Source organism: Panthera pardus, unplaced genomic scaffold, assembly GCF_024362965.1.
Source record: "Panthera pardus isolate Hobbes unplaced genomic scaffold, ASM2436296v1 HiC_scaffold_2, whole genome shotgun sequence".
Taxonomy (NCBI): Eukaryota; Metazoa; Chordata; class Mammalia; order Carnivora; family Felidae; genus Panthera; species Panthera pardus.
The window spans coordinates 148,052,906-148,076,082 of record NW_026526765.1 but is presented as its reverse complement, the minus strand read 5'-3'; the positions used below and the strand labels follow the sequence as shown (position 1 = coordinate 148,076,082).

Sequence of the window (23,177 nt, the reverse complement as noted above, 5' to 3'; positions counted from 1 at the left end):
TCTTTGGAACCTTGTATTCCATGGACTTGAACCAAAACCACCTGGGTGCTTGTTAGACCAGAACCTCCAGGTGCTGTTGGGAGGTGGCATTCTAATAGGACACCCTTCTTCCTGGCTAACCTGTGCATTTAAGCTTGAGAAGCATTGCCTTAGACCACTGTCCCTCATTGCCCGGGTCAGGAAGGTCACCCCACCACAGCCTGAGGATTCCAAAGTTCAGGTGCATATTTGACGTGGCGTGGATAGAAAAGTTGTCTCATTGCAACTAAATATTTGGTAACTGGCAAAAGGGTCCTTTGAATAATGCCTCAGTATCTTGCTTGTTGGGTGGAGAGGGGGAACATTCTACTTAGTGGTCAAAACAGGAGTCAGGTATTCTTTTCTGTGTGGGCAGATGAGAGCCCAGAAGTGAGGTGATGACGAGCCCAAGGCTCCCCAGTGAGCTGGAATCCAAATTGGGTGCACTGAAAACTGGGTACTGCTCTGATGCCAGACCAGTGTGGAGTATAGTTCAGGATGTAAGCATTACGGGAACAGCTGAGTGCTGGAGATTTTACTAAAAAGCTGCTCAGATGAAGCGTCCCTCTTGGCAGCTGCTTTCTCTGCCATCGTACTTCCTGATAGGATGTGAGAACCTGCAGCTCCGAAGGAATGTTGCTCTGGAGCTGGGCGTGTGTATCGACCCAACCTTGCAGAGCTGCCCAGGTCCCCCCCCCCCCCCCCCCCCCCCGCAAACTTCCCAACCCCACAGATGTGTTTAAGGGAGCAGCACATATGGAATCTGAGCCAGCCTGTGGGGAACTTTCTGCAGGGTAAGAGCACAGGAAGAAGAGGGAGAGCCAGGGCCTCGAGCAGGGGGCTGGACAGCTAAGCAGGCCAGGGGACTTATGGGGAAAGTGGGGACTGAGCAGCCAGCACAGGGAGTCCCCTGAGGGCTGGAGAAGGCAGAGGCTCTGCAGATGGATGGATGGACAGGTCTGGACAGTATTACAGCACTTCTTTCATTTCAGACCCCTGGCTGGGGGCAGGGGGTGGGGTGAGCATGTGCTGAGCCCAATTTCACAGCTGACTGCACCTGTCCTAGCCCTACTTTTGAAGTTTGTGAATGACTATCTGGCAGGTGCCTCCCACAGGTATCTCCTGCAATCCACTTGCATAAAGGAACAACTTCTGAGCTTTGGTGATGGGCGTGAGGTCACTTCCTCTGTGCCTGTTGGTGGACTTAATGGCCCATGTCGTCCTCAGCTCACTGGACAGGGCACAGCCTGTACCAGAACCCAGCAGGCTTACCTCAAAGGCAGCTGCCCTCCTTGAGGGCCTTTAGTCCTGACATGGGGGCTGCCCTGAGGCCTCCCCAGAGGCTGACCCTGACGTCTGTGACACGGACACGAGTGCCTATGCTTTCTGCACCGGAGTGAAAAATAAATGATTTTATTGCAGGTCCAAAGACATATTAACAAGGGTGTGATGTGGCAAATCTCTGGCTTCTGAAGCAGGGAAGGCACGGTGCGGGGGGGGTTGTGGAACTGGTTGCTCATTATACTAGTACGACTGCCATAAAACCGGACAATTTTTTTGAAAAGTGAAAAATGACAGTAGCAAAATCATGAAGTTACACTGGAGCCAAAGCCAGTGATGTAGCCAAGTGAGAAGGAAGCATCCAGACAGGTTAGCAGATAGGTTAATTCCATACAGTCCGGAAAGGAGAGGCGTGTACCTTCCATTCCGCCATGCTGTGTGCACAGCCGGCCAGGATCGCGTTCCTTCCTGCTTCCCCAAGCCCTTGGGCATCCCCCAAGACCCACAGAGTTTGGCACGGTTGTGAGGCTGCCTTGCCGACGCCCTGTGTGCTTAGGAGCCAGTGGACGAGGAGCAGCGCTGCAGGAGCAGCGTGTGGCAGCTGTCGCACACACGCACGGGCTTGGGGTAGGAGGGCAGTGCTAGCTCGTTGCTGGAACACGTGTTGCAGAAGATGTGGCCGCAGTTACGGCAGTGGTGCTGCGGGACAGAGAGGCCATCATGGTGTGCTGTGCTCCCCCATCCGTACACCCACTCTGTTCTTAGAGCCTTTGGGGAAGGGATCTTAAAACCTAAGGCAGACTTGCAGATGTGTCAGTTTGGAAGGGGTCCTTGCAGACATTTGTTTCTACAGTCCTGTGCCTCTAAGGTCTGCAGAGTGGTGGTGGAGGGGCATGCGCTTGTATGAATCAGGCTCTTTTCCTTCAGAATGTGTTTACTGGAGTTGGGGGCCCAGGTTCAGTCCCTGCAATCCCTGCACCCTGTGGTGGGACCCCAGGTTTCTTTAGCCAGCCAGCCCCTCCTGATGGGTGTCTTACTTTGTGAAGAACTGCCTAAGCCTTGGGCAGAACGCCAAGACCAGGATCCATGTAGAAATCTGTCACTTCTGCCAACAGCCCAACCCCATCAGGCTAGACAATGAACCTCTGCCAGGCCGTTCACAGGTGGGGATGGAGAGGCCCCAGTGTCCAGCAGGCCTTGTGGAAATGCAGGATTTCAACGGTAGCCTCAGGAGGGCTGTTTCTACCTCTGGACCTACTGCAAGGCACTAAGGTTTGGGAGTTGTACTTTTCCACAGAGAGGCCGTTAGCCGGGACCGGTGAGCATGCGCACCTGTGTAGTAGTGGATGGGGTACTGTGGGCTGTAGAGGTTTCCAGTTTTGTTTGGCATCTATATCCTGCCCCTATCATGCCCAACTGGTCACTCAAAGCCCTGTCAACCCTGGACCAAAGGTATAGGACCTTCTGTTCCTGGAGCCTGAGGGCAGGCTGTACACTGGCAGAGGCAGACTTATCAGGGCACTGGCCCTGCCCAGATGCCAGTGAGCTTTTGGTGCCACTTGGGGGCCTGTCCGGAGACTCGCTGCTCACCGGTTCTCTAGAGATTGTTTTTGCCTCACTTTGCCAGATGTTGGTCCTGTTGCTTAAAATGAATTTTCAATGATCTGCTCACCTAGACTAGCTCTGGGCATGAGCTGGGAAACCATCTCCCTGGGCCAGCAGACCAGCAGGTGTGATCACAGTGTGGTGGCCCCTGTGGGACTGGTGGGAGGGGAGCCCCACCTGTGTGAGCCAATGGAGGGCCACCCCACGTACCTTTCTTCGGGAAATGGAGAACTCCTTTTCACACTGCTTACAGTGCGTTGCTTCATCGTCTTTCAGCCAAGTATGGCCCTGGGGGAGGAAAGACCACCACAGAATCCCAGTTTACGGCCTGGCTCCTGATGGACCTCTGGCTGCCCAATGTCAGTGGCCTACCACTTCTCTAATAGCACCTTTTGAGGGACAGCCACTTTACGCTAGATGGGGCCTCCTAGGGCCTCCCTGCCCTGACCACAGCTCACGTGCTGCAGACCGTCTGCCCTCTGGCCCTGGCTTCCCGGCCTGCAGCCAGATCCCCCAGCTTCCCGGGAACCTGAGCCTTCCCCACCCCCTTTCAATAAATGCCCTTCGGCTGAGGTAACAAGAGTCAGGATCTGATGCCTGCAACTGGATCCTGGCTGAGACATTCTCCAGTGTCCCCCTGCTGAACTGGCAGGAGGGAGAGGGGCCAGCCTGGTCAGCCAGACCAGGTCTGTGATGGCAGTCCCTGCTGAGACAGAAGGTAACATGCCATGGGATGGGAGGCCCTTCTCCACATGCTGAGCCCCCCGACCCTCAGAGCGAGGTGGGGAGGCAGGAGTCTCCATTCTGCAGAGGCAGACACCACTCTGAAAGCTGTCTTTCTAAAGGACAACCAGGAGGCATGATTTGTTCAGCTGCAGGGACTGAGCTTTCAAAGGGGCCAAAGACCTGAGAAACTTTTCTGGCTCCTTAGCCTCTGGTGGATGTCACTTTCTTGGTGACAGACTGACCCTAAGAGCTGTAGCACCACGCCCAACAGCTCCTTCCTCGAGTGCTGCTGTCACTGTTGGACATTCCAGCAGTTTTTCAGGGACAGAAAAGCAGCTCACAGCGATCTCCTCTAAGGTGCTGCCCACCTGCAAGGGCGGGGAAGGTGCATGATGTTAAGTCAGGGCTGCCGTGAGCTGCCGTGACAGTTTGCCTCTGCCCTGTGTGTACTAGGGTCTCCATCCAGCAGAGGCCGCAAACTCCTGTCCCAGGTGGGCGGTCCCTTCTCTGAACTGTCCCTGTCCCGACCCTAGTGGGCCAGCCTGGTGCCCGTACCTAGTCACCTGGTCCCCATGTTCCAGCTCTCCGTAGGTGGGTGCATCATCCTGCCCTCCCCAAGGTGGTCCAGAAACACGGCCCAGGTCAGGGCTTGAATGGTCCCCAGAAATAGGGTGGCCTCCGGCCCCTCACTTGCAGGGAGAGGTCTCATGCTCCCTATTCAACAATCCCTGGATCTCTCTGCCACTTTGTGCTTCCTCCATTTGGGCACCTGTGTGGCAGGCCTGGGGTGGAACTATGGCTGACAGCTGAGGAGCCCGGATCCAGACCAGGGTTCTGGGGTGGGCCCGCCACTCAGCAGCACCACCTCTCACCAGGTCACCTGGCTCTGAGCGGCACTTTCTGCTCTGTGAACAAGTGCTAACCGCCACTGAAGCCTCAGCCGCACACGCTCACCTGACTTGTGGCAAAACCCAAGAGCACATGGGGCGTTTGCACTAGCTGACCAACAGCTGCTCTTGGGCAGAGATTCTTATGCTAATAACATCAACAATCCAGTACCTTCAGTGCCTTATTTACTTCTTTGATGTCTTCCATCTTCAGCTTTGACCTTGAAGAAAAAAAGGCAAAAATCATTTAGAAGCAGTGAGAGGCTCTCAACAGCGACTGTCTGGCTTCGGGAGGGAGACAGGGCTTATTGAGAGAGCTGTCCCATAACATGAGTCATTCTGGAACACTCTTTCTACCTTTTCATCATCCCAGAGCCACCTCTTGAGGTTGGCTCACGTCTGCCATGCTCCGAGGTTGAGCCTGTGGACTGAACGTGGCCCAAGAACAGACTGTTGATCCTGCAAGCTTTCAGAAGACTTTGAAATAGTTGCAGCCATTTAAAGATTGAGGATACGGGTGCCTGGGGGGCTCAGTTAAGCGTCCGACTCTTGGTTTTGGCTTGGGTCGCCATCTCACAGCTTTGTGAGTTCGTGCCCCGCATCGGGCTCTGCGCTGCAGTGCAGACTCTCTCTCTCCATCTGCCCCTCCCCAACTTGGGGTGTCTCTTTCTCTCTCAAAATAAATAAACTTAAAAAATAAAAAGATAATGTCCCAGAAATCCAGTTTCCTAGCTTCTCTGGGCAACCATTCCTGCATAAGGCATGTCCTGGAGTGGGGCTGTGTGTGCTCCCCTCAGGAACCAGAATCTGCAGGGCTCTCTGGGCCCTTTTCCTGCTGCCTGCTCCTTTTAGAACAGTCCTGCTCAGAGGACATGTTCATTTGTCCTTGCTCCATTCTTGTTAGGGTAAGAATAATTCCTTAGTTGTCCACATAAACGACTGACTGAACACAGTCTAAACTGGCAGGATTAAACCAGATAAAATGAAACTGTAAGAAGTTGTAATTGTGGGCGGGTGGGGCAGGGGGGATGGTCTGAGCCCTTGAAAGCTGAGATTAGCCTAAACTGTCATTGGATTAACCTAATCCAAGTGTCAAAGTGGCCGGGCTCTGAGACCCGAGCTAGTCTTCTGGGGGAGGATTAGGAAACTGAGCATCAAGTCCTTTAGAAAAAGGCATTCCCTCCTGCCCTGACCAGCTTAGGAACAGGCCTGCAGACTGACAGCACCAGCAGCTGCCTGGGTGGAGAGACCTGGGGACACCAGGTGGAGAGGGCAGCCTGACTGTGCAAGCACTTCCCTGGGAAATAAGCTTGGGAAGGACCCAGACTTTGGCGACATAAAGAAACCAGGCAGCTGTGTCTGGCTGGTGGAGGGATCTGAAGGGAGTCTTCTCTGGTGTCACCTGGTGACATGAAGAAGGAGGGAGGGAAGGAGGGAAGAAGCACAAAGGTTCCCTGGGGAACCCCTGCCCGTGTCACGTGTCCTGACACAGCAACCCCCACGCAGCCCAACTGAGGGACATCCTGTTCGGTGTGCATACTACTTCAGTGTTTCTAGTTTCTTCTCCTGGTCACCCTCATCTCTGGACCTTTTCTGGTCAGGGTTTTATTCAGCATGGAGCCTGAGCCCAGGCTGTGCTGGCCATGACAGCCCTTCTCTCTCTGGTCACCGTGCTTGTGACAGGCACCAGAACAGGACTCTGGTGGGGGTGGCAAGTCAACCTGGAGTCCCTGTGGGAGCCATTCTGCCCTGATGTGAGCCAGATCCCCTCGTGGTGGAAGCAACAGACAGGATACCAGAGGTAGGAAGGAGAGACAGTTCTGATGGCTTTTTCTGCTTCAGACAGTTTGAGTTGGATTTTTGTCCCTCTGAAACCAAGAGTCCTGACTCAGAAGGAGAAAAAGCTCCCCCATGGCTTTGAAAATTCAGTAATAGGGGCACCTGGGTGGCTCAGTCAGTTAAGTGTCCGACTTTGGCTCAGGTCTCACGGTTTGTGGGTTGGAGCCTGGAGCCTGCTTTGAATTCTGTGTCTCTCTCTGCCCCTCCCCTGCTCATGCTCTATCTCTTTCAAGAAATATTAAAAAAGAAAAACAACAATAATTGCACAGGTGAACATATTCTAGTATCGGCTGTGACCTATCAGGCTGTCCAGAGCAACCTGGCAGGACTGGGACCATCGGGAAGGAGAGCTGTCCAGTTACAGGACAAACAGAAGCACCAACATCGGCACTCCTGCAGCAGCAGCCAGCAGAGCAGACAGAAAGACTGGTGGGTGCGAGTATCCAGAAAGGCTGGAGGTGACCGCACTTTGGCTAGGGCAGGCTGGAACCCTCAAACCACAGTATCCACTCTGGTCTGACTGCAGGCCCAGCAAGCAGCCCGCCCCCCACCCATCTGGTTCACCCATCTGGGGTTTCTTAACGCGTTAAACCAGCATTGCGTCCTCGAGGCCTGACCTCCACCTGGCAGGCCTCCTTCCTGGCCCTCCCTTCCACGACAACACAATTTGGTTCAGGGCCCGGTGGGCAGGCTGGTGTGACTCCAGGGGGCGGCGCAGGGGGCAGGTGAGGGGGACTGGGGTCTTACTGGCTGAGGTGCAGCCCCATTTCCTGGAGGGCCTGTTCCTGCTCCTCGCAAACCTTCTGCAACTCTGCCTTCTCGTCCTGGAGCTCCCGCAGCTCCTAAAACGAACCGACCAGATGCCTGATACGCTGACAGTCTTTTTTTTTCTTTCTTTTTTTTTTTTTTTTAAAGGTTTAGCGATCACAGGGGCACCTGGGTGGCTCAGTCGGTTGGGCGTCCGACTTCGGCTCAGGTCATGATCTCGTGGTTCGTGAGTTCGAGCCCCGCATTGGGCTCCATGCTGACAGCTCGGAGCCTGGAGCCTGCTTTGGAAGCTGTGACTCCCCCTCTCTCTGTCCCCTCCCTTGCTCATGCTCTCTGTCTCTCAAAAAATAAATAAACGTTAAAACAAATTAAAAAAAAAAAAAGGCTTAGCGATCACAGCAACAAGAAGGGCAGAATGCTTTTCAAGCGCAAAAAGCAGTTTTGTCGTATGAACCGCACTCCAGACGGAGTTACTTCGTGGGTTACTTCTCACCAGCCTGTTTCTCCAGAATGGGCAACTGCAAGGTGAATGCTACAGGGGTGGCCCTGCGGTGGGGACAGTGACATGGAGCAGGAAACAGCTCCATTCAAACAGTCCTCCTCCCAGGGCAAACAAGGCTCTGCCCATCTGAGTTGCTATTAAAGGACTGTTTAAACACAGAGAATTACCTCCAAAAATACACAGGTGAAACTTCTATAGAACTGTAGGTCACTTGCCCAGGGAAGGCTTGTCTGGATAGTGTTTTTTGGAAAGGGCTGGTTGTGAGTGAGTGAACAAGGCTGATGAAGGTCCAGATTGGGATCTCATTCTCGTGCATGTGGGGAGAGCAGCTCACACAATGACAACCATCGTAACCTGAGAAAAGGGCACCTTGACACAGGCTGGCGAGGGCTAGGACAGAAGACCCAGGACAGTGCGGTTCAGGGCTTAGGCCTAAGTGGTGGGCACTTCCCTCCCAGCCGCCCCAGAGCCTGCTGTCACAGGCACACAGCACAGGGCACCCTGCTGATGTCAGATACATTTTGTTTCTTGTGTGTGTATGTAGGTGCCGGTGGGAGGTGGGGAGGGCAAGCGATTCAAATCTTACACCAAAGTATTTGGGAGTGGAATAAAGGAGGCACGATGCAGAACTTTCTGGGAGTCCTCTTCTGCCCTCCATTTCTTCTCCTCCCTTTTCCAAGCCTGAGAGGCTCATGAGGAACTTCTCCCCTCCCCAGGGGTCCTCCCCACCCCTGGCCTAGTGGGCTCCCCAGCAAGGGGCTCTAGACACTTTTCAACAGAAACCAAAGCGCCTTTGTTGGCTCATTCAGATTGTGCAGCAGGACCCATTACCACATTCAGCACAACGAGATCCGGGTCTGGGAGCTGCCCCAGCCTCAAGGACCCTCTGCCAGGGCAGGTGTGGTGCGGAAGGCATGCCAGTCCCACCAGGAGAGGCTGCAGTAGTCAGGGACACCCCCTAGCAGGCTGCAGCTGCTCCCACCAGCATTGTGGGGACCTCCCACCTTTGCGGGAGATGCCTGGCGATTTTATCATCGGGGAAGACTTGTAGACTGCCTGGGTTCCCTGGGAGATCTAGTTCTGCAACCAGACAGAGATGCCATTCTGGCACCCCAACATCTCTCTCCCTGAAGCTTTCCATAGGATCCAGGCCTCACCTTCACCAGAGGACCGAGGTGGCTCTAGGCAGAGACTGGTTCGGTTGGCTTCCCAGGGGTGGCCCAGGCCCAGAAAGTTCTGGGGAACCAGGATACCTGACCCTAGGCCAAGCCCCTCTGGGGTGGAGGTGTGGCACTTGGAAGATGTTCATGCTTACTGTTTCCTCTCTTGCAAGCCCGCCACCCATTCTCACACAGTAGCTGGTGACGGTCTTAAAATGAAGTGGGCCATGTACCTCCCCCACCCCCTCCATGCCCCCAACAGCTTCTTACCGTGCTCAAGAGAAGATCCAAATCCCTTCGTGCAGCTCTGGGGGCCCGAGATCGGTCTGCCCACCTGAGGCCTCGGCTCCAGTGCTTCCTTCTTCCGCTCGCCACACCTCAGCCTCATGGCCCTTCTTTCTGCTCCTTGACCACGACATACCCTCACACTTCCTGCTATCTGCCTGAGAGGTTCTTAGCTTGGACCTGTGCATAGCCGTCCCTTGCTGTCATTCAGATCCGCCCGTCACTCTTCCCAGACCACCCCTGCCCACGGCAGGGAATGTTCTGTTCACAGCACTCATCCCTGAGTGTCTGGTGTGTGCACCGGCCGCCCAGAGCAGCAGCTCCATGGGCACAGCTCTGGCTCTGTGGTTGCAGTTTCCAGAGACACTGGTAGCTCTTTTTCTCCCAAGGATGGCTGCCTTACCTTTCTTTTTTTTTAGTTTGTTTGTTTGTTTATTTATTTAGAGAGCGAGTGAGTGAGCAGGGGAGGGGCAGAGAAAGGGAAAGAGAGAATCCCAAGCAGGCTCCATGCTGTCAGCACACAGCATGATGTGGGGCTCCAACTCATGAACCGTGAGATCGTGACCTGAGTTGAGATCAAGAGTCCAACACTCAACCAAGCCACCCAGGCACCCCTGCCTTACCTTTTTTAATCCTTCCACTTGCTGTAGCTCTGCTCGGAGCAGAGAGGAAGTGTCTTTCTCCTGCTGTAATTCTCGTTGAAGAGCCTGTCTTTGCTCTTTTTCTGATTTCAGCTCTTTCTCTAGACTTGAACTGTTTTCCCAAAATGAACTGGAGTTAGTCTTAGTGGGAGATTTGCGCGGAAACTGCACAATCTCCAACCCAATTCACCACACAGGGAACGGGGAATTGGAATTAGCATTGTCACATGCGTATCTAAACCCATCACTGGAGCAGGGCTGCCTGCCCCTCCACAGGGGACACCGGGACCCCTCAAGGGGAAGAAGGGCAGGTGCACACTTGACTGCATGTGAGCCGAAAGAAAGCAAAAGGGCCTGGGGACACTTAGGGCTGCACCTGTGGGATCCCCTACTGAGGCAAGACCTGGGGCGTGGGGGGTTGCAACACGAGTTCTGCTTTTTCCAACCCAGAGCCAGCTCCCACTGGAGGACACTGGGGGTGGGGGCAGGAGAAAGCTACTGGACCCCCCCATCCCCTGCTGCTCACCAGCCAAGTGGCCCTGGGACGTTCCTGAACCCCCGAACCAGCTCTCTCATTTGTGAAACACAGACATCTGTCACTCATCACTGGGCTTTACATGCACGCTCAAACCCTCATCCCAGCCTTGTAGGAGATGAGGGTTAAACTTCGAAGAGGCCACGGCCCGCCCCCCTCTGCCCCCCACCGGGCCGCCCGCCTACCACTGCTCATGCAGCTGTGAGAGCTGTTGCTGCAAAGCACACGTCCGGCCGCCCAGCTCCTGCTGCAGCCGGTGGCTCCGCTCCTCAGCCCCCTGCCTGGCCCTTTCAGACTGCCGTAACCTGCACCGAAGCAAGCACATCTGCATAAGGAAAGGAGCCACCCTCGCCACCGAAGGTATCGTGTTTTCCTGTTCTCGTGGCTTGCATTGTAAATATGCACACAGTAAGATTGACTCATGTGTGTGCCCAGTTCCCAGAGTTTTTAGCACACGGATAGACCCATGGAACCACCATGGTGATCAAGAGACAGAGCAGTTCTGTCACCCCTGAAGGCTCCCTTCCCACCCCTGACCCCTGATGGGCTCTGATACCATGACTTTTTCTTTTCCAGAGTGTCCTATAAGTGGAATCATACTTTCTATAAATAACGTTTTAAGCCTGGCTTCTTTCTCTCAGCTTAGTATCGCTGAAATCAAGTTTGTGGATCAGTGGCTCATTCCTTCCTCTGCCTGAGTACTATTTCACTGTACAGGGTACCAGTTTGTTCTTACTTCACTCAATGAAAAACCTCTAACTCACTTCTAGTTTTGACAATAATGAATAGACCTGCTACAAACATTTGTGTATGGGCTTTTGTGCGGACATTAGTTTCCATTTCTCTTGGGCTGATACCCAGGAGTGGGATTGTTGGGTCAGATGGAAGAGTAAGGTTAGCTTTATTTTAAGACACTGTTTCCCAACGTGGCTGTACCATTTGGCATCCCCACCGGTCATGTAGGAGAGTTCTAGTTGCTCTGTAGCCCCGTCAATACTCGGTATTGTCATTAAAAAGATATTTAGCTGTTCTAACAGGTGTGTAGTAGCATCTCACTGTGATTTTAACATGTACTTCCCTGGGGGTGCCTGGGTGGCTCAGTCGGTTGAGTGTCTGCCTTGGCTCAGGTCCTCATCTTGTGGTTTGTGAGTTCGAACCCACATAGGGCTCACTGCTGTTAGCACAAAAGCCCACCTCTGTCCCCCTCTCTCTGCCCCTCCCCTGCTTGCACTCTTTCAAAAATGAATATTTACAACAAAACATAACAAAACATGTACCTCCTTGATGGCTACTGACACTGAACATCTTTTTGTGTGCTTATTTGCCATCCCTATGTCCTCTTTGGCGAAGTGTCCATTCAAGTCTTTTGTCCATTTTTCAACTGGGTTGTCTGTTGAGTTTTGAGAGTTCTTTATATATTCTGGAGACAGAATATATAACTTTGTCAGTTAAGTGATTTGCAAGTTTTCTGCCAATCTCTAGCTGGTCTTTTTATTCTCTCAACCATGTCTTTCATAGCACAAAGGTTTTACCTTTTGATAAAGTCCAACTTATCAAGTTTTTCCTCCCATGAACACCGTGCTTTTCAAAAGTATTACATTTTTTTAAGTTTTTATTTATTTATTTTGACAGAGAGAGAGAGCAAGAGAGAGCAGGCTGAGAGAGAGAATCCCAAGCAGGCTCTGCAGTGCCAGTGCAGGGCCTGGCATGGGACTTGAACTCATGAACCGTGAAATTATGACCTGAGCCGAAATCAAGAGTTGGACACTCAACTGACTGAGCCACCCAGGGGCCCTGGATCCCATGCTTTTATGTCATGTCTAAGATCTCTTTGCCTAATCCAAGATCACAAAGATTTCTCCTAGGTTTTCTTCCAGAGGTTGTAAGTTTTAAGTTTTCCATTTAGACTTATGATCCATTTCCAGCTAATTTTTGTAGAAGACAGGAAGTATACACCAAGGTCCATTTTTTTTGCTTATGCATGTCCGATTGTCCCAGTATCACTTATTGAAAAGATTTTCCTTTCTCCCTTGAACTGCCTTTGCACCTCTGTAAGAAAATCAGTTGCCATATTCATTGGGGTCTGCTTTCAGGCTCTATTCTGACCCATTATAGACTGATGGTTAAGTGTGTCGGTGACAAGGAGCTCACTGTATGGGTCTGACTCCTGAGAAGACAATGTGATACAGTCACCCAGAGATTGATTAAGGGAATACACACTTAAGGCAAGGATGGGAATCCAGCCCCCTTGCTCACCAAGACTACAATTCCAAAGGACTTTCATCCCAAGTTGTCTGAACTTTTGAGAGAGACTCTAAGTTCCCGGGCCTAGGGAATGTCCAGCACCTTCTAGGGAGTATCTGCCACAGGGAGTGATTACCTTTCTTCCATCTGTTTCATGCTGGACATAACCTGGTTGGTTTTTTCTTCAAAAGATGTGATGGCTTCATTCTTCTGCTGTAAACAGCTCTCTGCATTCTGCAAAGGCAAGGAAGAGGGGTCACACTCTGCCTCTCTCTCACTGCTGTGCCCGCTCAGGGTTAAAAGAGGGTTTGATGATTCAATCTGTGCTTTCACAACATTTCTAGGAGCATTTCACTAATTGCTGGTCTTTCCCATAGCACTGGAAGACAAACTGGACTAAGGCTCCCAGCTTTATCCACACAAAGAAAGGCCAAAAAGGAAGTAATAAGCTTTTTGTTTTCCTCTATGAAAGGTCCATGCTCCTTTTTAAAAAAAGAACTTCAGAGTGAGATCTGACAGTGTTGCAGAGCTGTTCCTACATGCCAAGCACACCTACGAGTTCATCGAGCCCTTGTAGGTTCTCGTGGCCGGCTGGTCAGCCCCAGTTCCCTAAGCACAGAGGGAGGCTGGCACAGACGTGCGATACAGCAGATTTACACCCACAACTGTGTGACTTCTGAATCCAGGCATGTACCGGGGGCCCAGGCAGGGGGGGCGGGCAAAAAGCACTGTGTCCCTGTGTGTCCATAACAGACACTTTTAAAATAAAAGGATACGGAAAGGCTGATGACAGAAGGAAGTCCTAATAAGTTCCTAATATAATATACAGACTGTATTCTTGGACCTTAATATAATGCAGTTAGACATTAACAACAAAAGAATGGCTAAAAATGCCTCATATCTTAGAAACTAAACTACATAGCATATTACTAAAAAGCTGTTGAGCTAAAAATGTAAACCAGAGGACTAATTAAGAAATACTGAGAGGTAGGGGCGCCTGGGTGGCTCAGTTGGTTAATTCTCCAACTCTTGATTTTGGCTCAGGTCATTATCTCATAGTTCGTAAGTTTGAGCCCTGCATCAGGCTCTGGGTTGACAGCCTGGAGCCTGCTGAGGATTCTCTTTCTCCCTCTCTCTCTGCCCCTCCCCTACTTGTGCTTTCTCTTTCAAAAATAAATAAACTTAAAAAAAAAAAAAAAGAAATATTTAGAGGTAAAAGCCAGTGAAAACACTATGCAATATTGTATGGTATTGAAGATGCACTGAGTGGAAGACGTATCCTAATTTTACACACCACTAAGCAAGAAAAAACAGCTACTTAGAACATGTGCCATTGACTGTAAGATGCATGTAGGTTTCAGAGAGGGTGAGCTGTGAATAAATGTGCTTCTTAGGTGATATACTTTTGTCAAAATTTGAGGGCCACAGGTAAAGCAGTAGTTGTGTGGGTCATTTTTAACTTCAAATAACATCTTTTTTATTTATTTTTATTTTTTAAAGCAAACTACCCCCAGCATGGGGCTTGAACTCACAACCTTGAGATCAAAAGTCACATGCTCTACTGACTAAGCCAGCCAGCTGCCCCCAAATAAATTTTTTTATGAAATAAAAAAAAAAAAGATAAAACAGATGAGCTAAGCATGCATTTCAGAAGATGAAAATAAATTACAGAGCAAACGCAAAGAAATCAGAAAGAATATAATAAAGGGGTACCTGGGTGACTCAGTCAGTTAAGCATCTGACTCTTGATTTTGGCTCAGGGCATGATCTCATGGTTGTGAGATTGAGCCCCCCAGCGCAGAGCCTGCTTGGGATTCTGTGTCTCTCTGCCCCCTCCCCTGCTCAGGCCCGTTCTTTCTTTCTTTCTTCTTCTTTTTTTAAATGTTTATGTTTGAGAGAGACAGAGCATGAGTGGGGGAGGAGCAGAGAAAGAGAGAGACACAGAATCTGAAGCAGGCTCCAGGCTCTGAACTGTCAGTACAGAGCCTGATGCGGGGCTCGAACTCACAGATCATGATGTGGGCCAAAGTTGTACGCTTAACCGACTGAGCCACCCAGGTGTCCCTGTTTCAAAATAAACTTATAATAAACTTATAATAATGTATAATAAGCTTAACAAACTTATAAAAAAAAGAAAACCTTAAAAAAAAGAATATAATAAAAGGAAAGGTGGAAATCAATGAAACATGGAACAACAGACAATAAAGAATATTAGAAAAAAGGTGGTTCTTTGAAAAGATTATTGCCAATGATCACCAGCAACCACCAGCAGCTAGGGGACAGGGATGCTTACAGTCCTTCTCACAGCCCTTAGAAGAAAGCAACTGTGCTAATACCCAGCCTCAGGCTTCTGGCTTCCTGACAGTGTGGAGTCTGGTTGGGATTCTCTCTCTCCCTCTCTCTGCCCCTCTCCCGCTCCCACTCACTTGCACACGCTTCTCTCTCTCTCAAAATGAATAAATAAACTTAAAAAAAAATGTTATATATGAACCTTATGGTAACCACCAATCAAAAGCCTATAATAGACACACAAAAAACAAAGAGAAAGGAATATAAGCACAACACTATAGGAAGCCATCAACTGCAAGTGAAGAGAGCAAAAGAAGGAATAGAGAATAACTACAGAAACAACCAAAAACAACAAAATGGCAGTAAGTACACACCTGTCAGTGATTATTTATTTATGAGAGAACATATGCATATTTACTTATTTATTTTTGAGGAGAGAGCGAGCCCAAGAAAGGGGCAGAGGTGGGGAGAGAGACACTCTTAAGCAGGCTCCACTGTGAGCCTTGATCCCATGACCCTAAGATCATGACCTGAGCTGAAATCAAGAGTCGGATGCTCAATGGACAGAACCATCCAGGCGCTCCAAGTAATGACTTTAAATTTAAATGGTCTATCTGTTCCAATCAGAAGACATAGGTAGGGTGAGATGAATGGATAAAAAACCAAGACCTGTCTATATGCTGCCTATAAGAGACTCACTTCAGATCTAAAAACATATACAGACCGAAAGTGAAGTGATAGAAAAACATATCGCACACAAATGGAAGCCAAAAAAAAAAAAAAAAAAAAGCTGGGGTAGCAGTACCCATGTGAGACTAAAATAGAATTACATGATGATAAAGAGATCTAACAAGCTGAATCCAGCTTGAGGATATATGTCCAGCAAAAGAATATAAAAATCATAAATATCTATGTACCCAACATGGAAGCACCTAAATACATAAAGCAGCTAACAACAAACATTAAAAAAGAAACTGACAATAATACAATAGTAGGGGACTACTTACATCAATGGATAGATCATCCAGGCAGAAAATCAGTAAGGAAACAGTGGTTTTGAATGACACATTAGAGCTGATGGACTTAACAGATATATACAGAACATTCTATTCCAAGCTAGCAAAATACACATTCTTTTCAAGTGCACATGGGACATTCTCCAGGATTGATCATGATAGGCCACACAAGGAGTCTCAATAAATTTAAGAAGACTGAAATCATATTAAGCTGCTTTTCTGACCACAATAGTATGAAACTTAAAATCAATTATAGAAGAAAAACTGGAAAAAGCACAAACATACAAAAAATACACCAAAAAAACCTGGGGAGGCTAAACAACATGCTACCAAACAACAAATTGGTCAACAAAGAAATCAAAGGAGACATTAAAAAAAAAAAAAAGCACCTGGAGACAAATGAAAATGGAAACACAGTGGTCCAAAATCTTTGGGAGGCAATAGAAGCAGTCCTAAGAAGGAAGTTTATAGTGATACAGGCCTACCTCAAGAAACAAGAAAAATCTCAAAGAAACAATCTAACTTCACACATAAAGCAACTAAAAAAAGAAGAGCAAAACCCAAAGTTAGTACAAGGAAGGAAATAATAAAAATAAGAATGGCTATAAGTGAAATAGAGACTAAAAAACAATAGCAAAGACCAGATGAAACCAAGAGCTGGTTCTTTGAAAAGATAAAATTGATAAACTTTCAGCCAGACTCATCAAGAAAAAGAGGGCTCAAATAAATAAATTCAGGGGCATCTGGGTGGCTCAGTCAGTTAACCGTCCGACTTCGGCTCAGGTCATGATCTTGCAGTTCATGAGTTTGAGCCCACATGAGGCTCTGCATTGACAGAAAGACCCCAGTTGGAATTCTCCCCTTTTCTCTCTCTGCCCTTCCCCTGCTTGCACTCTCTCTCTCAAAATACATAAACTTTATAAATAAATACATACATACATACATACATACATACATACAGAAATGAAAGAGAAAAAGTAACAGCTGACACCACAGGACTGTAAGATACAACTATGAAAAATTATATGCCAACACATTGGACAACCTAAAATAAATGGATAAATTCCTAGAAACTTAACGATCTTCCAAGACTGAATTAGGAAGAAATAAAAATCTGAACAGACCAAGGCACCTGGGTGTCTCAGTTAATTAAGTATCTGACTTTAAAAAAAATTTTTTTTTTTTTAAATTAACATTTATTTATTTTTTGAGAGTCAGAGAGAGACAGAGCATGAGCAGGGGAGGTACAGAGAGAGGGAGACACAGAATCAGAAGCAGGCTCCAGGCTCTGAACTGTCAGCACACAGCCTGATGCAGGGCTCAAACCCATGAATCGTGAGATCATGACCTGAGCCGAAGTCGGTTGCTTAACTGACTGAGCCACCCAGGCGCCCCGACTTTTTTTTTTTTTAATTTATTTTTGAGAGAGAGAGAGAGAGAGAGAGCGAGCTGGGGAGAGGCAGAAACAGAGAGGGAGACACAGAATCTGAAGCAGGCTCCAGGCTCTGAGCTGTCAGCACAGAGCCCGATGTGGGGCTTGAACTCATGAACTGTGATTTCATGACCTGAGCCAAAGTCAGATGCTCAACGATTGAGTCACCCAGGCACCCCAGGCGCCCCTCAAGTATCCGACTCTTGATTTCAGCTCATGTTCTCATGGTTTGTGAGTTTGAGTCCCACGTTAGGCTCTGAGCTGACAGTGCAGAACCTGCTAGGAATTCTCTCTTTCCCTGTTTCTCTGCCCCACCCCACCTCTCAAAATAAATAAACTTAAAAAAAAAAATCTAGGGGTGCCTGGATGGCCCAACTGGTTGAGTGTCTGACTTCGACTCAGGTCATGATCTCACACTCATGGGTTTGAGCCCAGCGATGGGCTCTGCGCTGACAGCTCAGAGCCTAGAGCCTGCTTCAGATTCTGTGTCTCCCTCTCACTCTGCCCCTGCCCCACTCGCACTCTTTTTCTCTCAAAATAAATAAACATAATAATAATAAAAAAATCTGAACAGACCAAGTTCTAGTAATGAAATTGAATTTGTAATAAAAAAAACTCCCAACAAACACAAGTCTAGGACTGGATGGCTTCACAGGTGAATTCTACCAAACATTTACTTAAAAAAGAATTAAGGGGCACCTGGGTGGCTCAGTAAGTTAAGCGTCTGACTTCAGCTCAGGTCATGATCTCACAGTTTGTGAATTCGAGCCCCACATAGAACTCTCTGCTGTTGGCATGGAGCCCACTTGGGATCTTCTGTCCCTGTCTCTTTATGCCCCTCCCCCTTTCATTCTTACTCTCTCTCTCTCAAAATAAATAAACTTTAAAAAACATTTAAAGAGGGGCGCCTGGGTAGCTCAGTCGGTTAAGCGTCCGACTTCAGCTCAGGTCATGATCTCGCGGTCTGTGAGTTTGAGCCCCGCATTGGGCTCTGTGGTGACAGCTCAGAGCCTGGAGCCTGTTTTGGATTCTGTGTCTCCCTCTCTCTCTGACCCTCCCCCGTTCATGCTCTGTCTCTCCCTGTCTCAAAAATAAATAAACGTTAAAATAAAATAAAATAAAATAAAATAAAATAAAATAAAATAAAATAAAATAAAAAATAAAAACATTTAAAGAAGAGTTAATACTCCATCTTCTCAAACTGTTCCAAAAAACAGAAGAGCAAAGAAAACTTCCAAATTCATTCTGTGAGGTCAGCAGTACTTTGATATCAAAACCAGAACACAGGTCCTACCAAGAAAGAAAACTACAGGCTAACATCCCTGATAAACACAGATGCAAAAATTCTCAGCAAAATACTGGCAAACTGAATCCAACAATACGTTAAAAGGATCATTCACACGATCAAGTAGGATTTATTCTAGGATACATAGCTGGTTCAGTATCTGCAGATAAATCAACGTGATACATCACAACAAAATGAAGGATAAAAACCATATGGTCATCTTAATAGATGCAGAAAAAGCATCTGATAAAATACAACATCCGTTCAGCAAAGTACGTTTAGAGGGAACACACTTCAACATAATAAAGGCCATATAATGAGAAACCCACAGCTAACATCAGATGCAATGATGAAACACTGAAAGCTTTTCCCCTAAGGTCAGGAACAAGACAGGATGTCCACTCTCACCACTTTTACTTAACATAGGACTCCAAGTCCTAGCCAAGGCAATCAGACAACTGAAGGAAATAAAAGGCAACCAAGTTGGGAGGGCGCCTGGGTGGCTCAGTCGGTTGAGTGTCTGACTTCGGTTCAGGTTATGATCTTGCAATTTGTGAGTTTGAGCCCCTTGTCAGGCTCTGTGCTGACAGCTTGGAGCCTGGAGCCTGCTAGGGATTCTGTCTCCCTCTCTCTCTGCCCTTCCCCACTCATGCCCTGTCTCTCTCTCTCTCAAAAATAAATAAACATTAAAAAAAAAAAGGCGGGGCGCCTGGGTGGCTCAGTAGGTTAAGTGGCCCACTTTGGCTCAAGTCATGATCTCAAGGTCCATGAGTTCGAGCCCCGCATTGGGCTCTGTGCTGACAGCTCAGAGCCTGGAGCCTGCTTCGGATTCTGTGTCTCCCTTTCTCTCTGCCCCTCCCCTGCTCGCGCGCTGTCTCTCAAAACTGAGTAAACATTTAAAAAAAAAAAAGGCATCCAAGTTGGTAAGAAAGAAGTAAAACTGTCACTATTTGCAACTACATGATATTACATAAAGAAAACCCAAAAGACTAAAAACTTAGAACAGATAAATGAATTCAGTAAAGTTACAGATACAAAGTTAATATACATTTCTGTTCCATTTCTATATACTAATAAAGTAGCCGAAAGAAAAATTAAGAGAACAATCCCATTTATGGGGCAACTGGGTGCCTCAGTTGGTTAAGCATCCGACTTCGACTCAGGTCACAATCTCCCAGCTCGTGGGTTCAAGCCCCGCATCGGGCTCTGTGCTGACAGCTTAGAGCCTGGAGCCTACTTCGAATTCTGTGTCTCCCTCTCTCTGCCCCTCCCCTGCTTGCTCTCTGCCTTTCAAAAAAAAAAAAAAAAAAAAAAAGTAAAGAAAAAAACTTAAAAAAAAAAATCCCATTTACAATTACAGAAAAAATAACAAAATACCTAGTAATAAACTTCACCAAGGAGGTGAAAAGCTGATACTCTGAAGACTGTAAAGCATGGATGAAAGAAACTGAAGATGGCACAAATAGACCATGCTCACAGATTGAAAGAATTAATGTTGTTAAAATATCCATACTACCCAAAGCAATCTATCGATTCAATGCAGTTCCTATCAATATACCAACAGTATTTTTTTTCCTTTACTTCTTTTTTTTAAATTTTTTAAAATTTACATCCAAGTTAGCATATAGTGCAACAATGATTTCAGGAGTAGATTTCTTAGTGCCCCTTACCCATTTAGCCCATCCCAACCCCCCCCCCACAACCCTTTCAGTAACCCTGTTTGTTCTCCATATTTATGAGTCTCTATGTTTTGTCCCCCTCCCTGCTTTTATATTATTTTTGTTTCCCTTCCCACCAATAGTATTTTTCATAGAACTAGAACAAACAATCCTAAAATTTGTATGGAACCACAAAGGACCCCAAATAACCGAAGTGATCTTGACAAAGAACAAAACTGGAAGTACAGAATCCTAGATTTTAAGCTATACTACAAAGCTGTAGTAATCAAAACAGTATGGGCTTTCCTGCACATCTCTGTCTGCAGTTTCAGACGACCGGCCGCTGAAGGAGGGGAGTGGGAAAAGACTGATAGAGCACAGAAATGAGGCAGGCAGAAGAACTGTGTTCAATAAATGAAACCATAGGGGTGCAGGGTTAGCTCAGTCAGTTGGGCATCTGGCTCTTGATTTCGGCTAAGGTCAGTATCTCATGGTCATTGAGTTCAAGCCCCGCGCTGGGCTCCCCACTGAATGTGCAGCCTGCTTAGGACTCTCTCTCCCCTTCTCTGTCTGCCCGCCCCTGATCACATGCATGCGCACCTGTACTCTCTCTTTCAAAATAAAAAAATATAAGAAAATAAGAAATAAAAATAAATGAAACAATAAACTGTGGTCATCAATACACAGATTGAAGGGAAATAACCAGACCAGACATGGTGACTGAGGGAACTGTACTGTCACAAAAACTCGTGTCACCACGAGTCAGGCCTGAAGAGTATCTGTGACTGTTTGACCCTTCATACAATCTCCAGGCCAGCAAACCGAGACCAGTGGGAATGTGGCTTTTAAGCCGTGCAGCCACCAAGAAGGCCACATTCCCCAAGAGCCCACTTCAAATGGGCTATAGAGATGGCGGACTTGTCAGGGACCATGGAGGTTGGCTGACAAGTTCTGTTGACGATTGAGGAAGGGTAGGTGGACATGCTAACAAATGGAGCCCCCAGCACCCTGGGCAGCCTTCCCAGCTCCTGCCCAGAGGTGCAAATGATGGCCACGGCAGGCCAGGGTCTGCCCTGTGGGTCTCTTGTTTCCTTTTGCAATCCTGTTTTGGCTCCACTATTTTATGCTGGGCGGGATGGGTTAATGTGAGAAAGACAGCTGATCTTCTGGTTCAAACACAGGCCTCGAGGGCTCCATGGAGAGTGCTGCTTGTCACCCAGGGGCTGAGGACCAGGAGGATTCTGGGACTGGACAGGACTTCTGGAAGCTCAGTGGGGCAGATGGTGGTAGTGACAGCTATATCTAGTGACCCTAGTGACTCCTATTCTCCCCTTCATCTGGCTCGCAGCTGGGACACGCCAGCCCCAGGCTCCCCTCACAGCCACATCTGGCCCTTGGCTGTGTAAGTGAATGGAATGATGTGTGCAACTTTTCTCTCACTGTTTGGGAGGAGATCCTGGTTCTGGACTTTTGCTTTTCTCTCCCTTCCACTCCCTTCCAGTGGCCTGGACAGCTGGAGCTGCCATTAGCCTGGGTCCCCAAGCGACTGCGGGGGGCAAAACTGCTGGTCTGAAATGATCTCCTCGAAACCATTATGCAACAGAAATACAAACTGCCATAGTTTGAAGCCGCTTTAGGTTAGGGCCTGCTAAATTATGAAGTATGGTTTCCTCTGACGAGCATGAATATTAAGGTTACAGACTGACCCAGACCAGAAGAAAACACAAATTAAAATAAAGAATGTGTCAGGAGAGCGCAACGATTTTCCTCTTTTTCTCCCTGTGCTTTAATTTCCACTGCAGCTATTATTATAATGTTGGTTATGTAATAGTTTTTAAAAAGGCTGGGGGTGCCTGGGTGGCTCTGTAGGTTGAGCATCCAACTCTTGATTTCGGCTCAGGTCATGATCCCACGGTTCATGAGTTTGAGCCCCTCGTCGGGCTTTGTACTGACAGCTCGGAGCCTGGAGCCTGTCAGATTCTGGGTCTCCCTCTCTCTCCGCCCCTTGCCCACTTGTGTGCTCACTCTCTCTCAAAAATAAACATTAGGAAAAAAAAGATTCTCTCTCTCCCTCTGCCGATTGCATACGCTCTCTCTAAAAAATTTAAATAAAATAAATACATAGATAAATAAATAAATGAGACTATGTTTAAAAAAAAAATGGCAGGACAAGATAACATGTGTGTCTGGTCACACCATCTTTGACACAGATTGAGAGCACATCTAAAGAGGAAGTGGGACAGTTCAGGCATTAAAACAGGAAACAGGGGCACCTGGGTGGCTCAGTTGGTTGAGCGTCCGACTTTGGCTCAGGTTATGATCTCACAGTTTGTGAGTTCAAGCCCTGCACTGGGCTCTGTGCTGACAGCTCAGAGCCTGGAGCCTGCTTCAGATTCTGTGTCTCCCTCTCTCTCTCTGCCTCTCCCCCGCTCATGCTCTGTCTCTCTCAAAAATAAAAATATAAACATTAAAAAAAAAATTAAAAAAAAAACCCCAGGAAACAGAACTTCAAAAAAAAGAAAAGAAGGACACAGAATGGTCTTGGGTGCTGCTGTAGCCTCTGAGCAAGGAAGCTTTGCGATTTTTAGATGCTAGCTTTCAAACTCTGGCACAATTGATTCTCTCTGGGCTAGCTCCCCTGAACCACTCTGAAGTGACAGGAGAGGTGTGCAGCCAGCCGCGCAGCTGGAGACTCAGCAAGATTAACTTCATGGCCCAGCTTGAAAAGACGACACTAACTTCTATCGTTCCTTAATCCACTTCTCCATTTCCTGGGGCAGACAGTCATTGAAGAAGACGAAAGACACTAGGGAGACAGTGAAGGGAAGAACGGGCCAAGACAGGGTTCAGTTTTCAGTTCTACTTACTAGCTGTGCCACCCAGCGCACAAGATGCAGCCACTCGGGTCTGCCCTGTAATTTATACTTTCCCCTATGTTATCAACTTTTCTCAGGGACTGCTGGGAGACCCAAATAAAATAAGTGCAGAAATGCGTAACGGGGCCTA

At 48.1% G+C, this 23,177-nt stretch overlaps 1 protein-coding gene across 3 annotated transcripts in view; it reads right to left on the bottom strand.

The window, feature by feature from the left end:
* Positions 1 to 1,415: 1,415 nt before the first annotated feature.
* The window catches only part of RUFY1 (RUN and FYVE domain containing 1), a 59,031-nt gene continuing 37,269 nt past the window's right edge, over positions 1,416 to 23,177 (bottom strand). For 2 of the 3 annotated variants that reach the window (XM_019469665.2, XM_019469666.2), the window contains 7 exons: positions 12,628 to 12,725; positions 10,433 to 10,552; positions 9,695 to 9,824; positions 7,104 to 7,198; positions 4,690 to 4,738; positions 3,115 to 3,192; positions 1,416 to 1,998 (listed from right to left, as the gene is read on the bottom strand). In XM_019469665.2, coding sequence (XP_019325210.1) covers positions 1,852 to 1,998; positions 3,115 to 3,192; positions 4,690 to 4,738; positions 7,104 to 7,198; positions 9,695 to 9,824; positions 10,433 to 10,552; positions 12,628 to 12,725 — 717 coding nt within the window. In that variant the 3' untranslated portion in view covers positions 1,416 to 1,851. Of the gene's footprint in view, positions 1,999 to 3,114; positions 3,193 to 4,689; positions 4,739 to 7,103; positions 7,199 to 9,694; positions 9,825 to 10,432; positions 10,553 to 11,524; positions 11,668 to 12,627; positions 12,726 to 23,177 lie in introns of those variants that run through there. The other variant, XR_008423933.1, reaches the window with a different exon arrangement.